The 14,901-nt window shown below is 31.7% G+C and overlaps 3 protein-coding genes across 3 annotated transcripts in view; 2 read left to right on the top strand and 1 right to left on the bottom strand.

Annotated features, from left to right (window-relative positions):
* Window positions 1–10,610, bottom strand: part of LOC134684850 (uncharacterized) — a 33,471-nt gene extending 22,861 nt beyond the window's left edge. The window contains exon 1 of the mRNA XM_063544160.1: window positions 10,337–10,610. The gene's annotated coding sequence lies outside the window, so the exon portion shown is untranslated. The remainder of the gene's footprint in view (window positions 1–10,336) is intronic.
* Window positions 1,094–1,783, top strand: LOC134684851 (craniofacial development protein 2-like). Its single transcript, XM_063544161.1, has one exon. The coding sequence runs from the start codon at window positions 1,094–1,096 to the stop codon at window positions 1,781–1,783; it is 690 nt and encodes a 229-aa protein (XP_063400231.1).
* Window positions 2,959–3,699, top strand: LOC134684852 (uncharacterized). The gene has a single exon (XM_063544162.1). It carries the CDS (start codon window positions 2,959–2,961, stop codon window positions 3,697–3,699), a length of 741 nt encoding a protein of 246 aa, XP_063400232.1.
* Window positions 10,611–14,901: the final 4,291 nt, after the last annotated feature.

Consider the following 14,901-nt stretch of genomic DNA (forward strand, 5'->3'; position numbering starts at 1 on the left):
GAATCACGAGATTTGTTGATAGAAATAAAAAGAATGGACATGCAACTACATGTGTAGATAAAGATAAATCTATTGTAATATACACCACGAGACAGCAACTATAAGCATTGTCACTAAAACATCCGCATAAACATTAATAAGGCAAGGGCCAGTAAACATGACAGAAGTCTGCTTAAATTATAATTTGTCGATGTTTAAATACAGTTAAATTTACATATTAAACCGAACAATATAGTTAACAGATATGTCGATAAGATAAGAAAAAATAAAAAAAGCACTTTGTACGTGCATGTGAACAAGAATAGTTATTTAATATCTTATATGATACTTTTTGCATATTTTAGAGTGCTGTTTCGAAAATGTTTGTAAAACAAAGACAATTTTGATAATTTCATGTTAAATGTAATTTGTTTATTTTGAAATGAAATAGAAATGAAATTTGCATCATGATTTACGATTTATTTTAAAATAGAATGAATATAAAATTTACATCATTATATGATTGATGGATTATGTTTTATTAACGATGAAAATATTTTCGATTTTTGAATGTTGTGCTTTAGAAGCGCTTTTCTGGAATTTTTTTCACAGATAATATAAAACCAAACACTTTAAAGTCCAAGGATTTATATAACAGGGGGAAAATAGAACATCCACACACATGGAAAATTCACATTTTTCTGTAAATACAATGTTAAATATCAACAGTTAAAAAAAATCTAAATAACTGGAGAGGTTTTAGACTTTTTTTTCATATTTCAGCAGAAATCTGTTGGTCTAAAATGGTATAGTTTATGGACATCAAGATGTTTTGGGAAAGAGTTGTTACGTATTTCAAGATGAAACACAACACTCGAATGTGAACTGAAAACTGTAGATATTTGACATTGTATTTATGGATAAATGTGAATTTTCAATTGAATCTCAAAACTTAATTTTTCAAACCAAATGTATCAGAGCTCACCAATACATAGATTATTCGACCAAATTATTAGACAAAAATAACTACACAGTTGTTGATTAAATATAATTTCAAAGACAGTTTATTTGAAATTATGCACTGAATTTATCAAGCCATATGAAAGAGGGAATAATGGGAAAACATGGCTGTGGGATTATGAACGAAAATGGAGAACATCTAGTAGACTTTTGTGGACTGAACAATCTTGTAATAGGTGGAACATTGTTCCGACACAAGGATGTCTATAAGCTGACTTGGGTATCACCTGGAGGCAGAGATAAAAACCAGATCGACCACATAGCAATTAATGGCAAATGGAGGAGATCCTTGCAGGATGTGAGAGTAAGGCGAGGCGCTGATGTTGGAAGTGACCATCATCTTGTCACAGCAAACATCAAACTCAAACTAATGAGAGCATCAGAACCTTGCAGGGTACAGAGATTCGACACAGGGAAACTCAGACACATGAAAACCAACCATGACTTCAAATTTGAACTGAAGAATCGCTTTCAACTCTTAGAACAAATAAAAAGTAACAACACTGAAGAAAGTGTAACAGTAGATGAACAATGGCATGAAGTGGAAGATCTGTTTAAAAAGACCAGTGAAAAAATATTGGGTTTCAAACGCCAAAAGCACAAAGAATGGATCAAACAAGAGACATGGACGCTGATTGACAACAGGAAAGAGCTAAAGAAAAAGATCTGCAACACTCACTCTGATAGACTAAAAGACAGACTAATGGGCCAATACTCCAACTGTAATAAGGACGTTAAGAAAGCCACCATAAAAGATAAAAAAAAGATTTCATCAAGGGATTAGCTCTAGAGGCTGAAAAAGCTGCGTCTGAGCAAACAATGGGCGACCTTTACCAAATTACAAAGAAACTTTATGGTCAAAAAAGAAACACCAACATGCCAGTAAAAGACAAACAGGGTAATATAATAACATCTGAAAGAGAACAAGAGAATAGATGGAATGAGCACTTCAAAGAAGTATTTAATAGGCCAGAACCAGAAACAACAGCAAACATACCCATAGCAGAGCACGACCTTGATGTAAATATAGAAATTCCATCAAGATCGGAGATTATCAGAGCAGTAAAGAGTCTTAAAAACAATAAAGCCCCTGGAAACGATAAACTATCAGCAGAACTATTTAAATCAGATCCAACCTTAACAGCAAACATTCTTCATACACCATTCAAAAAGATTTGGCAAAACATCAAGATACCTAAAGACTGGTCAAAGGGTAATAAAATTAACGGTACCAATTTTCTTGCACCAGATGCGCATTTCGACAATATATGTCTCTTCAGTGATGCTCGTGGCCAAAATATTTGAAATCCAAAGCTTATATAAAAGATGAAGAGCTATAATCCAAAAGGTTTAATCCAGCAGATTAACATCATAAGACTGGCTAAGAAAGGCGATCACACAAACTGCAATAACTGGAGAGGAATCACCTTATTACCAATCCCAAGTAAAAATTTTACCAAAATATTAATAGACAGAATTAAAACAGCAGTTGATTACAAACTCAGAAAAGAACAGGCAGGCTTTAGAAAAGGAAAGAGTTGTTGTGACCACATATTTGTGCTACGAAACATCATTGAACAGTGCACAGAATGGCAGAGACAATTAATAATCAACTTTATAGACTTTGAAAAAGCCTTTGACAGCATACACAGAGAAAGCTTATGGAAGATTTTACGATGCTATGGAATACCAGCAAAAATAGTACAACTTATCAAAATGTTCTATACAGAATTCAGATGCACTGTGGGAACTTCATCAGACATCAGCTTTCTAGTAAAATCTGGAGTTAGACAAGGCTGTGTTATGTCTTCCCTTCTATTCATTATAGTTGTCGATTGGGTAATGAATTCCACCATCAGTAACAGCAACAACACAGGCATTAGGTGAACTCTTTTTAACTACCTAGAAGATCTGGACTATGCAGATGATCTGGCCTTATTGTCGCATCTAGAAACATACATGCAAGACAAAACCACCAAGTTACAAAAGAATGCAAGTTTGATTGGATTAAATATCAACATCAAGAAATCAGAAGTCATGCCTCTAAACACAACAGAGCCCCCTTTAATAGATTTAAATGGGACACCCCTAGACTGCACTTCATCTTTCACCTACTTGGGCAGCATAGTAACATCTGAAGGAGGAGCAGACAAAGACATCAGAGCCAGAATAGGAAAAGCAAGAACTGCATTTTTAAAACTTAGACACATCTGGAAGACAAGCAACATCAGTAAGAACACCAAAATTAGATTATACAACAGTTGTGTACTAGCAGTGCTACTATATGGGGCGGAATGCTGGAGAATGACAGAAAAAGACATCAACAAGCTCTCCAGTTTTCACAACGGTTGCCTTAGAAAGATATTAAGGATATTCTGGCCGCGTAAGATCACCAACAAAGACCTCCATGAAACAACAGGATCCAACAACATGGAGACTTTATTGAAACAGAAAAGATGGAGATGGATTGGCCATGTTCTTAGAAGACCAGCAGAGGACTTGATCAGAGTAGCCCTAAGATGGACACATGAGGGGAAAAGGAAGAAAGGATGCCCTAAAACAACTTGGAGAAGAACAGTTGAAGCTGAAATGAAAGAACATGGAATCAGCTGGGGTGTAATAGAAAAGAAAGCACAGAACAGAGATGAGTGGAAAGAACTAGTCCTTGCCCTATGTGCCCCCGGGCATAATAAGGACTAGGTAGGTAGGTAGGTATGAAAGAGGGGCAAAAGATACCAGAGGGACATTCAAACTGATAGATAAAACATAAACTGACAATGCCATGGCTAAAAAAGAAAAAGACAATCAGAAAAACAAGAGTACACAAGACAAAACATAGAAAACAAAAGACCAAGCAACACGAACCCCACCAAAAACTGGGGGTTATATCAGGTGCTTCGGAAGGGTAAGCAGATAACTAATACAAATTAAAAAAATCAATGAGACTCGGAATTAGTATATTTCAAAATCAGCAATGGATCTAATAATGAGGTTTCCACATCGCGAAAGGGATAATAGTACTAGTCGCAGATAATGTCAAATTTAAAAAGGAAAAGAAGTAAAAAACACAAATAAGTATTTTGCATGGTCGACAAAGGAATGCGACATTTTGGACAACCTTATGAATAAATTCAAGTTCAAATGTTATAATATGAGTATAGTTAAAGGGGATTTTCAATCTTCTAAACAAACTGACGAAGTCATGGGATAAAAGAAAATCAACCAAAAGGCCTACAACATTTTACAAAACACAACATTAAAAAATAAAGACATAGCAATTCGAACCCAACTAAAAACCCGGGATACCCGATCAGATACCCCTGAAGAATAAGCAAATCTTCAATAGAAAGTAAATTTTTGGTAGGCTCTTGTCATTCTTATAAAACATCTACACGTGCTACTTACCAGGGAAAAAAAAAATTATAAATCAATTGTCAATTACATATTTCTAACTGATTACATTTTCGAAAATTATACTAGTTATCAAATAAAACAAACACGAGGTATCTTGTAATCCCTAAACGAAGTCGGCCTTTATATTTTATGTCGACAGGAAAAAGCGTTTGTCTTAAAATAAATATTGTAGATGATGTGAAATTCTTGTCAACCAAAAACAAATTTAAAAAAACGGGTACACAGTTCTTGCTAAAACACTTTAAGTTCACATTTTTTTCATTCATTTTGGTTTCTTCGGATGAGAAACAGGACATCAATCTCACAACAAAATAATGCAACAAAATTGTAAAATATATATCACACACCATGTTATAATTACAAACTTTGCTAACATTAAACGGATTCTCTATGATAGAATATTATGTATGAGATAAATTTTGATAATTGTTTTAGAATATCATAACAATACTATTATTTTATGTATCACGGTAACCGTCTTTATAAACAGAACATAATCTATTAATTATTATATTTCTAAATGCTCATCTTACAGTTAATAAAAAATATTATGAAGTAGAATGTGCGATTCATATCTGATTTGATAATATGAAATATCATTAAATCTCATATTCATACAATATTCAATACAATCGGTTATTATTTAGATATGGAGGTATTTGCCGTATCATATTACTGCTTTAGGAATTTGCATTTTAATTATGTACGTTATTTAAAAGATAGCATGGTTGATTAAGCGAAAGTCAACTCAATAACCTTTTTAATGTTGATGCTCTAGCGCGCATGAATTTCAAATATGAAATGTACCCTACAATATTATACAAGAGGTTTTTCAATTCAATTTCTAAAGCAATAAAGTATGGATAATATGTAAATACCAGATTTTTAATTTTGACAACTTCTTCATGCCATACTGGTGAAACTGCGTTGTAAGCGTAGTTAATATAAGTTACATTTTTGCAAACATTTTTTGAGACAGTAAAAAAGGACAAAAGAAGTATGGCAGAGAAGACCCAATTCGATAATAATTTACTAGATATAAATATTAAAAACATTTTGAATCGTATTCCCTTTAAAGGCATTATCGAAATATGATCTTGTAACCTATCCGCTCTTTGACATTACAATGTAACTAAATATTCTTTAGGGATATGTCGACATAGGTGACTAGAACAAAAATTATACTCTCTAAAAATTGATTTTGATCCAAATAAGGAAATGTGGTTTGGTTTGGACAAATTATATTTACCATGCCTCCTTTTCAGAATTCTCGTGAAATTTGATATAGGAAAATAAACTGTTTGAAAAACGATGATGATCAAACATTAAAATTTTAAATAGTTTTTAAGTTATTTTTTTTCATTTCAATGTTTTTTTGGGAGAAATCTTTTTTATAAATTCTTTTTTTCGGTTTCCATAATCATAATCATAATATTTGACTTTTGACAATGTGCAGGATACAACTGCAGAGGAATTTATGCCACATAAAAAAATCCTATCTGAACAACTATGCCAATTTGTGCCTTAATAGTAATTTCTCACCTTTTTGTAGTATAAATATATCCCAGTAGACACTTTGATGGTCAAATAATTGTATTATAGTCAGAATGTAATTACTTATAACGATTGATTTCAAGAATGTTTTTTTTTACACAAATGGTTCGGTACACTTGAATTTCCAACATTGTCAGTTATTATCTTACTATCCGATTATTTTAATTCTAAGTCATTGTTTTAAAGCAACATTTTCAAAGTTCACTGGTAAAAGAGGACATACATGCTTTATTTAAGTATTACATTTTGTCTGTAAAGAAACCATTCCTTTCCCATGAGTTCATACCCGGTCATGGCCTTTACTGTGAAGTCGTCATTAATATTCAATGCATTGCACTATTTTTTATGTGAAAGAGGGCCTTTTGGGATAAATGTTGAATAAAAATTAAGAGGTAAGAAAAAAAAAAAATACAAACTTCGAAGAATTAATTTTGTATATCAGATATATTATTTGTTTGAACAAATACAATATACAAAATGTTTTAGTCGACTTATGCTCTATTATAACACCAATATAGATTGACAGTTTTTTAATTGTGTAGAAAATTGAAATTTGTTTTACTTTGGACGCTATTAAAAACACGGGTACATATATTTTCAAATAGAATGTTGTCATTGTTTAATTATGTTTCATTGCAATGCTACCCATTTAATATTTATTTGAATTTTTTACAAGGGATAATATTAAATATGATCACAGTTGCTTCTATGTACTAATAAAAGTGTAATGTTTATATCCAGGTTAGGAGTACACGTCAATAATCTAGCAATTCAATGACAAGTTATCGCCCCTTTTTGATTATAATAAATAGAATAGAAAATAAATGGAATTTGAGTAAAACACTTAACTGTTAAGTAATTTTAGTATCGCTATAATAATCTTTCAATATAAGATACAAGTTTTAAAAAAGTGTACCAACGATCCTTGCAGTAACTGAAAGTAAACTCTTAAACGTATTAAAATGTTGGAAGACGTTCTGGTCTCTCCCATCAGCAGGTGTACTTCGCAATTCTGATTTCTTGTTATTCACTTACTTTATAGTATAGAATGATACGATCATATTTAATGACGCGTCAATTGGTAAGGAATCTCAATGCTATTTACGTCTTGTTTCAAATTAAAAAAAAAAAGAATTGATTTTTATCCTCCCCTCCCCAGAAGAAGAAGCAATGACCGAGCATTACAGTATTTCTTGTCTTATTACAAGACCTGAAAAAATGCAAACGTTATGGTGTCCAATAACTATAGAAAAAATGTATATATCTTCCATGTTTCTTTCAGTAGAAGTAATGGTTTGAAAGTACGATAATTCGTTATACCTATTTGAATATCGAGGGGTTAGGTCCTCATTTAAAACAACAACATACTTAACCCTTTGTCAATAGGAACAGCACACGAGGGATATGTCCAACGATGCTTCTCTCGTGTTTCCATTTTCGTTATTTTCATTGTGTTTTATCTTTCTATGTTTTGTTTTTATATTGTAACCCTTTAAAGGCTATTTTAGAAACACATGAACAACTACTGCGGATGGTAACTTTAGGTTTCATTACTTTTCAGAAACTCCTGTCGTGGGTCATGCGTCTGTAATTGATTGGTTTATCGATTTTTTTACAGAAATTAGCGTCGTGCTTCTAAAATTTGTACCATACGTTTATATCTATACGGTTTGAATGATTGATATGATCTAATGGTATCATTTAAAAGTTAAGTTCGTTCAATGTGGATATGACAATATTTTCTTAAATACGTGGTCTCTACACTGATAATTGAATCCGTTTTTTTACATGTCCCTTGAAATGTGTGTATGATGTTAAGGATACATGGAAAGTAATTTTAAAATATGATATATCAAATATCTAACATGGATCAAGGTTAAGGTTTAAGGTCGATGAACAAGGATATAGTCTGCATGTCATTCTGTTACCAGTAAGTTATGGATTATTTTTTAAAAATAGCCTAAAGTAAATAGTACATTTAAATCTTACTATTTACAATAATTACACATAATTTTTATAAGATTTCGTAAAATACATTCGTGTTTAAGAATAAAGAAATTTAAAGACCTATGCTGAAGTTTTGATCAAAAACAATGCACGTTGTTCTGTGTTGAGAATTATCGCAAACGTGACAACAACTTTTTGCAGCTGATGTATTTAATGTTTAAGTTCTTATGATACTCAAGTGTATTTCTATTCTCATTGACCTAATTGAATACTGATGTTGTTTTTTTACTTCATGACTTGAAATTAGTTGACTGTTCTGAACTTGTCTTTCTCAGTACATAAATGAAAATTTTACGAAATTTACATACTAAAAGATTTATTCGCGAATCATGATATTTTCAGAATAGGTGCTAAAACTTGTAATTCTCTTTTGGAAAGACTGTGAGAAGTTTTATATTGTTAATAATTCACAATTAGGTTGTATATTTTCATAATTCATATTTGAAACTAATGAATATGCATGTTGTTTAATTTGCATGGTCTGTCATAAATCTGTATAGAGGGGCTCATAAATAAAAATTTATATTCTATGATTGTATAGTATGTTTGTCAGCATAGGGTTAGACAATAATAAAAAATATTTCAATTTGTTCTCAAATGACAAATATTACATACACCGTTAAATCGGTCGATAACAAATATCAATATAGAATAACCTTGCCAAGGAGTTGCAACTATAATTGCTATTCAATCAATTGTTTGTCATCACTTGTGGTTGAATGAAAGTACCCCATGATATTGCAGTCTCCTAACCAACGCATCTGGTAGGACAAACGTTAACCAGACAATGTAGTCTTGTTTGTTTTTAGGAGCTAATAATTTTTATGAAAAATATTTGTAAATAAGTTTAAAAGAGGGGAAAGATACCAGAGGGACATTCAAACTCATAAATCGAAAATAAACTAACAACGCCGTGGTTAACCATGCTAAAAAAGAAAAAGACAAACAGACAAACAAAAGTACACAATACACAACATAGAAATTAATTTAAACTGTTCCCTTGTTTTAGGGATTTTTTGCTGTGCACATACTGATTTTGTGTCATGGATGGATACCCCATTTCCTTTCTTGATCTGATTTTGATAATTCTGGTGTTTTTTGTAATTTTTTTTAGAAATAATGGTATAGCGACTTATGGTTCTTCTGCACTTATCTAAAAATTAATGCAAATTCTCAAATGTTCCTATTCAAAAGTAAAAGAACAAAAATACCGAACTCCAAGGAAAATTCAAACAGAAAGTCCCTTAACAAATGGCAAAATCCAAAGCTCAAACACATCAAACGAGTAGCAAACCAACTGTCATATTCCTGACTTGGTACAGGCATTTCCTCGTGTAGAAAATGGTGATTTAAACCTGATTTTTTGCTACCACTTGTATGACAGTTGCTTAATACCATTATATTGAAAAAAAATGTGTGAGCAAATAAAACGGACATACTATGGTAAAAATGTCAACATTTCGGTTACAGCAGTCACTTATTATTATCTTAATCACTATAATAACAACTATGTCAACAAAGAAAAAAAAATGTCGTATAGACACTATATAGATCTTTAAATACCCAGCCACGCCAAAAGGATATTACTAAAAATGGACTTAACAGTAAAGGTTAAAAATATACAAAGACAAATAAAAAGAACACTATTACAAGTTATTAAGATGACAAACAACGTCAGTACCTATAATCTATACTTCAAGACCATCATGTAGTATTTGCGAAGTTGATACTGAATATTTATCAACAAGGTCTTCGTATCTTCCGATTAACTTAAAAAAAAATCGTTTTTTTTGTCATTTTTTCACCGATAATATAAAACCAAACAATTTAAAGTTCAAGGATGCATAATCATTGATGAGTTTAATAAGCAACAAAAGCTGCCAATAAAATGATTAATAGACCAAATTATTTGACAAAATAACTACACAATTGTTGATTTGAGATTGTTTCAAAGACAGTTTATTTAAAGTTTACCACTGAATTTATAAAAAATTTTTTTTTTTTATAATTTCCACATAAATAATACAAATAATAAAACAAATGTGACTCGGTATACTTTTATTTAGAAAAAAGCATTTAAATCCATATGCAGGTTTCCACAACGCGAAAGGGGTGACAAAACTATTTACAGATAATATATATCAAATTTATAAGATAAAAAGAAAAACACGAAAAAGCATTTTTCAATGTCGACAGATACAATGTATGCTTATCAAGATTCAAGTTCAAGTTGCATCATATGATTATAGTAAAATACGATATTCAACCTAGTCAAAAACAAACTATAGAAGTTATGGAAAAAAAAGAAAAAAAAAGGCCTACAACATTTTACAAAACACAACATTAAAAAATAAAGACTTACCAACAAGAACACCACCAAAAACCTGGGTTGATATCAAATGCCCCGGCCCGGAAGGATTAGCAAATCTTCAATTGAAAGTAGATTTTTGGTAGACCTTGTCATTCTTTCAACACATCTACACGTGTTAACAGATGAATATAGTTCTGTTAAAATTGTCAAATAACTATGTCTTACTAATTTCAAACGAGTAAGTTTCCGTGAACGAACAACTGAAAGAAAATTAAATTCATCATGCACTTGAAATGTTACTAAAAGATAAAATGTACGTTTTAAATCCTTTCTTTCATTGGAATTGTGAAACCCGGATCGCCCATGACAGATTATAAGGATATATGAAATCGTAAATGAATAAGTTGAATTTGGATTAGTCTTTAGAATATGATAATGATAAAATTATTATAGTTATATAATGTTAACCGAATTTATAAGCAGAAATATGAGCTGCTAAGATGTTTTTGAGTATTATTATTTTTTCAAATGCTCATATTACCACTAATGGAAAATATTATGATGCAGAATTTGAGATTCATATCTAATTCAATAGTATAGAATATCAACAAATATCTTTTTTTATACAATTTGTACATGCAATTGATTATTTTTTAGATATGGAGGTATATGTCGTATCATAATATGTGCTTTAGGAATAAGCATTTTAAACATGTACGTTGTATGAAGGATAGCAGGGTTGTATAAACGAAAGTCAACTCAATAACCTTTATAATGTGTATGTGCTAGAGCTCATGCATTTCAAATATAAAATGTACCCTACAATTTCAAACAAGAGGTAATAAAATTCAATTGCTAAAGCAATAAAGTGTGGATAATATGTAAATACCAGATGTTAAATTTTTATAATTTATTACATGTCATACTGGTGAAATTTCGTTTTAAGCATATTTTATATTAGTTACATTTTTGAGGCAGTAAAAATAGACACAAGAAGTATGGCAGATAACAATCAATTCAATGATAGTTTTGATAAAATTATATTCAAAAACAAACATTCTGAATCTGATGCCTTTTACAGACATTATCGAGGTATGATCATATATCATATCCGCTCTTTGACGTTACAATGATCCTATATATTATTATGGAATATGTTGACATAGGTGTTTAGAACAAAAGCATTCTCTCGAAAATTTAATATGATCCAAATAAGGACAAATATTCTTTAACATGTCTCCTTTGGTGACTTCTCATGAAATTTAATACAAGAAAATAAACTGTCGGTAAAACGATGATGATTAAACTTGAAAATTTCAAATAATGTTTTCGTTTTTTTTGGATATCAATGTTTTTTGGGATAAATCTTTGTTATGACTTTTTGTCGGAAAAATATTGGAAATACTCGAAGTTGCTTCCATGTACTTGTGAAAGTTTAATGTGTATATCCTGACAGGTTAAGAGTAGACGACAATAATCTAGCAATACAATGACACGTTATCGCTCTTTCTTGATACAATACATAGAATTTTAAAATAAAATAAAAACGAATTTGAGTTATTATATCATATCCGCTCTTTGACATTACAATGATCCTATATATTATTGTGGAATATGTTGACATAGGTGTTTAGAACAAAAACATTCTCTCGAAAATTTAATATGATCCAAATAAGGACAAATATCATTTAACATGTCTCCTTTGCTGACTTCTGCAGTTACTGAGAGTAAACTCTGGTATTTCGTTCTGGTCTCTCCCATCATCTGGTGTACTTCGCAATTCTGATTACCTTTTATTCACTTACTTCATAAACAGTATATATTGGTTCGATGTGCGTGCTTTGTGTTTCCCCATATTTATTTTCCGTGTTTCATGTCGATACTCTTAATTTCTCGTGCTTGTCCCGCATTTGATTAAAAAGTAAACCGGGACTAATTCAAAGTCAGCCCTACTACTGTTTTTAATTATGTATTAATGAACTGGTGGCTTCGTGGTCTAGTGGTTAAGACCGATGGTTACAGTGCTGAAGGTCCCGGGTTCAAATCTGACTTGGGGTGCTGGAAATTTAGAAGGGTGATTTTCACCCTCCCACCAATTTCTCTTGTACCCAGGCCGAAGTTTATACTAGAAAGGATACTTTGGGGGCCCGGTAGGTCAAAGTTGCCCCTTACTTTGCCCTTGAGATCAATCTGCTGATATCTCTTCTGTTTGTATGTTCCCGTCGAGTGTACCGGTGGTTCTCTCCGAGTACTTCGGCTTCCTCCACCATAATACCAGTCTTCCCGGTGTCCTATCACTTCCTTACGTGTTGGAGTGGGGATTGTCCTTGTAAATATTGTTGTTAATACGTTAGTGACAAATCTCCATTAATCCTGAAAGAGAGTGTACACGGATTCTGCAGTACCGTGATAAGTGCATGCTTCAAAGTTTGTATTTTAGATGCTTTATAGAACGTTTGTGTTGCATGTATACATATTAATATGAACTCTTGCTTTCTATGTTTCATTGTATGTGTGCATGACTTGATATGTTTGTTTTGCTTGTTGTGTCGGTTTTTAAAGGTCTTCAAAGCTTATGTTTTTAATTGTATTGCTTATACAGACTCTAAATAAATTATGTCTTATGTCCTCGTATCTCTCGAAGGGTGCTCCGAATAACGCAGGAATTTACCAATACATACATACTGGTTCCCAGGATATTAATTGCCCTCTTCGTTAATAGCCTATAAGTACTTAAATAACAGTATCTATTCTATTGTATATGTATGGTATGTAATGAAGTCCATCAAATTAATAAAAATAATATATTTTTTTTTCAAATCAGATGCAACTGGTGGACGCTTGAATGTGACCGCAGGGTCTTCGTGTCCTTTAATAGTGAGTGCATGATCTCCAAGAACGGTTGATCAATAACGTTTAGTACTTTTTTCTTTAAAATTTTCGATTTTGTTTCTCGTGCTTCGTTATTCCGATTTTTATTTCATGTGCTTCCGTGTTGAGACCCCCCCCCTGTTACCACCCTCTGCTAAGAACGAGTCATTCTTCCAAATATTTTCCTCGATTCTATAAAATTTCTTGATATTACTCTTCGAACTAACAATACCAACATGTAAGTATTCGAAATCTTATCTAAAAGAATATCCGATGACAATTTTCGCTTAGTAAGAACGTACAAGTATTTATAAAGTCTTACTATATAAATCCTTGATACACGTAGCTTTGCTTATAGCTATTATTAAGGATTTGTTTGTAATTGCAAATTTTGCATAATATAGGCACAGCATAACGATTTCCTCTGTCAATTTTAGAGGGCTGATAAGGATCGAGGAGTGATACCCGGGCCGATATGGAAAGGTCAGATATATAAATACAGTAAAAACAGCTTATTTTGTTAATTTTTTTGACAACAGGCCAAAGTTTTGACTTTTTGTCCAATTACTGATAGGTGTGTTAAATGATGTCTAAGGTAATCCTTCGGTAAATATATGAAATGTTTGTTCCTGTTTGAGTTACACACTTTTGTGGATTCGGAAAGAATTAGAGTTTAACATATTAGAGGTCATATTATCATGATTATAGAGATTGTATCTGTCTAATATTGAAGTCATTTTTAAATTGCCTAAATGCATTTTTGATATTTTTGTCGTTAGGTTGCTGAAACAGCAATCTAACGACATAACTGACCTAGTTAATAATTTATACCTCACGTCTCATTTTTTTCACATTTAGAAAATCTTCCGAAATTCATGAAATTAAAATTTTTAAGAGTACTTGTGAAAAAGTCGCTTTTATGCTTTTCATAAACCTTTTTCTGATAAATATTTCCTATCGGCAGGGTAGTCGAAATGATTACGTTTGACATACTTGGAGAGGCTACTACGAATGATTCCGACAACAAATGTAGGCGTGTTATAAATCAATTTAGATTTACGGCGTTATAAGTTTGAGTGGGGTAGAAAACAGTGAAATCGAAATATAACAAATGCCTGTGGTTATTACACAACATTGAGGAATCTTGTCCCAAGCAATGCATGATATTCCTCAATACTAATGTAATAATTATGTTATACATAGAAATTAAAAGTACAAAGCTTGAAAACCACTTCATAACATGTTTAATATAGTTCTGAATATTTCAGCAAAATTGACGATGGTGACATAACAGAATTAGATTCATACACACCATAAAATAAAGCTGTAAAACGGCACAAAGCGGGCAAACAAATACGTTAAGTCGTAGGTTAAGATCGCCAAGAGACAAAAACGACATAGAGAAAAATAACAGCTCAAAGCACATTATACAGAAACGAAAGATTAAACAAGAGGAATCCGGATATATATGTAAACACGAGGTGAATAAATCGCAGGGGCTTCAAATTCTGTTATTTTAGTGACACCAATTGAGTTGCACGGAGCAAGTTACAATAAACAGATTAAAAGAAATGAAAATTGATTTATACTGCAACTGTGTTAGTTTTCGCAGTCAAATTGCATTGATGTTCAACAGTTGAATGCATCGAAGTATAAAGACAAAAACCATGAATTGTCTCGAAATATAAATTTTATTTGTAATAGGATCGAAACAGGATATAAATGGTCGGCACATCCTTGCATTC

The sequence above is a fragment of the Mytilus trossulus genome, chromosome 9 (genome assembly GCF_036588685.1).
Source record: "Mytilus trossulus isolate FHL-02 chromosome 9, PNRI_Mtr1.1.1.hap1, whole genome shotgun sequence".
Classification (NCBI taxonomy): domain Eukaryota; kingdom Metazoa; phylum Mollusca; class Bivalvia; order Mytilida; family Mytilidae; genus Mytilus; species Mytilus trossulus.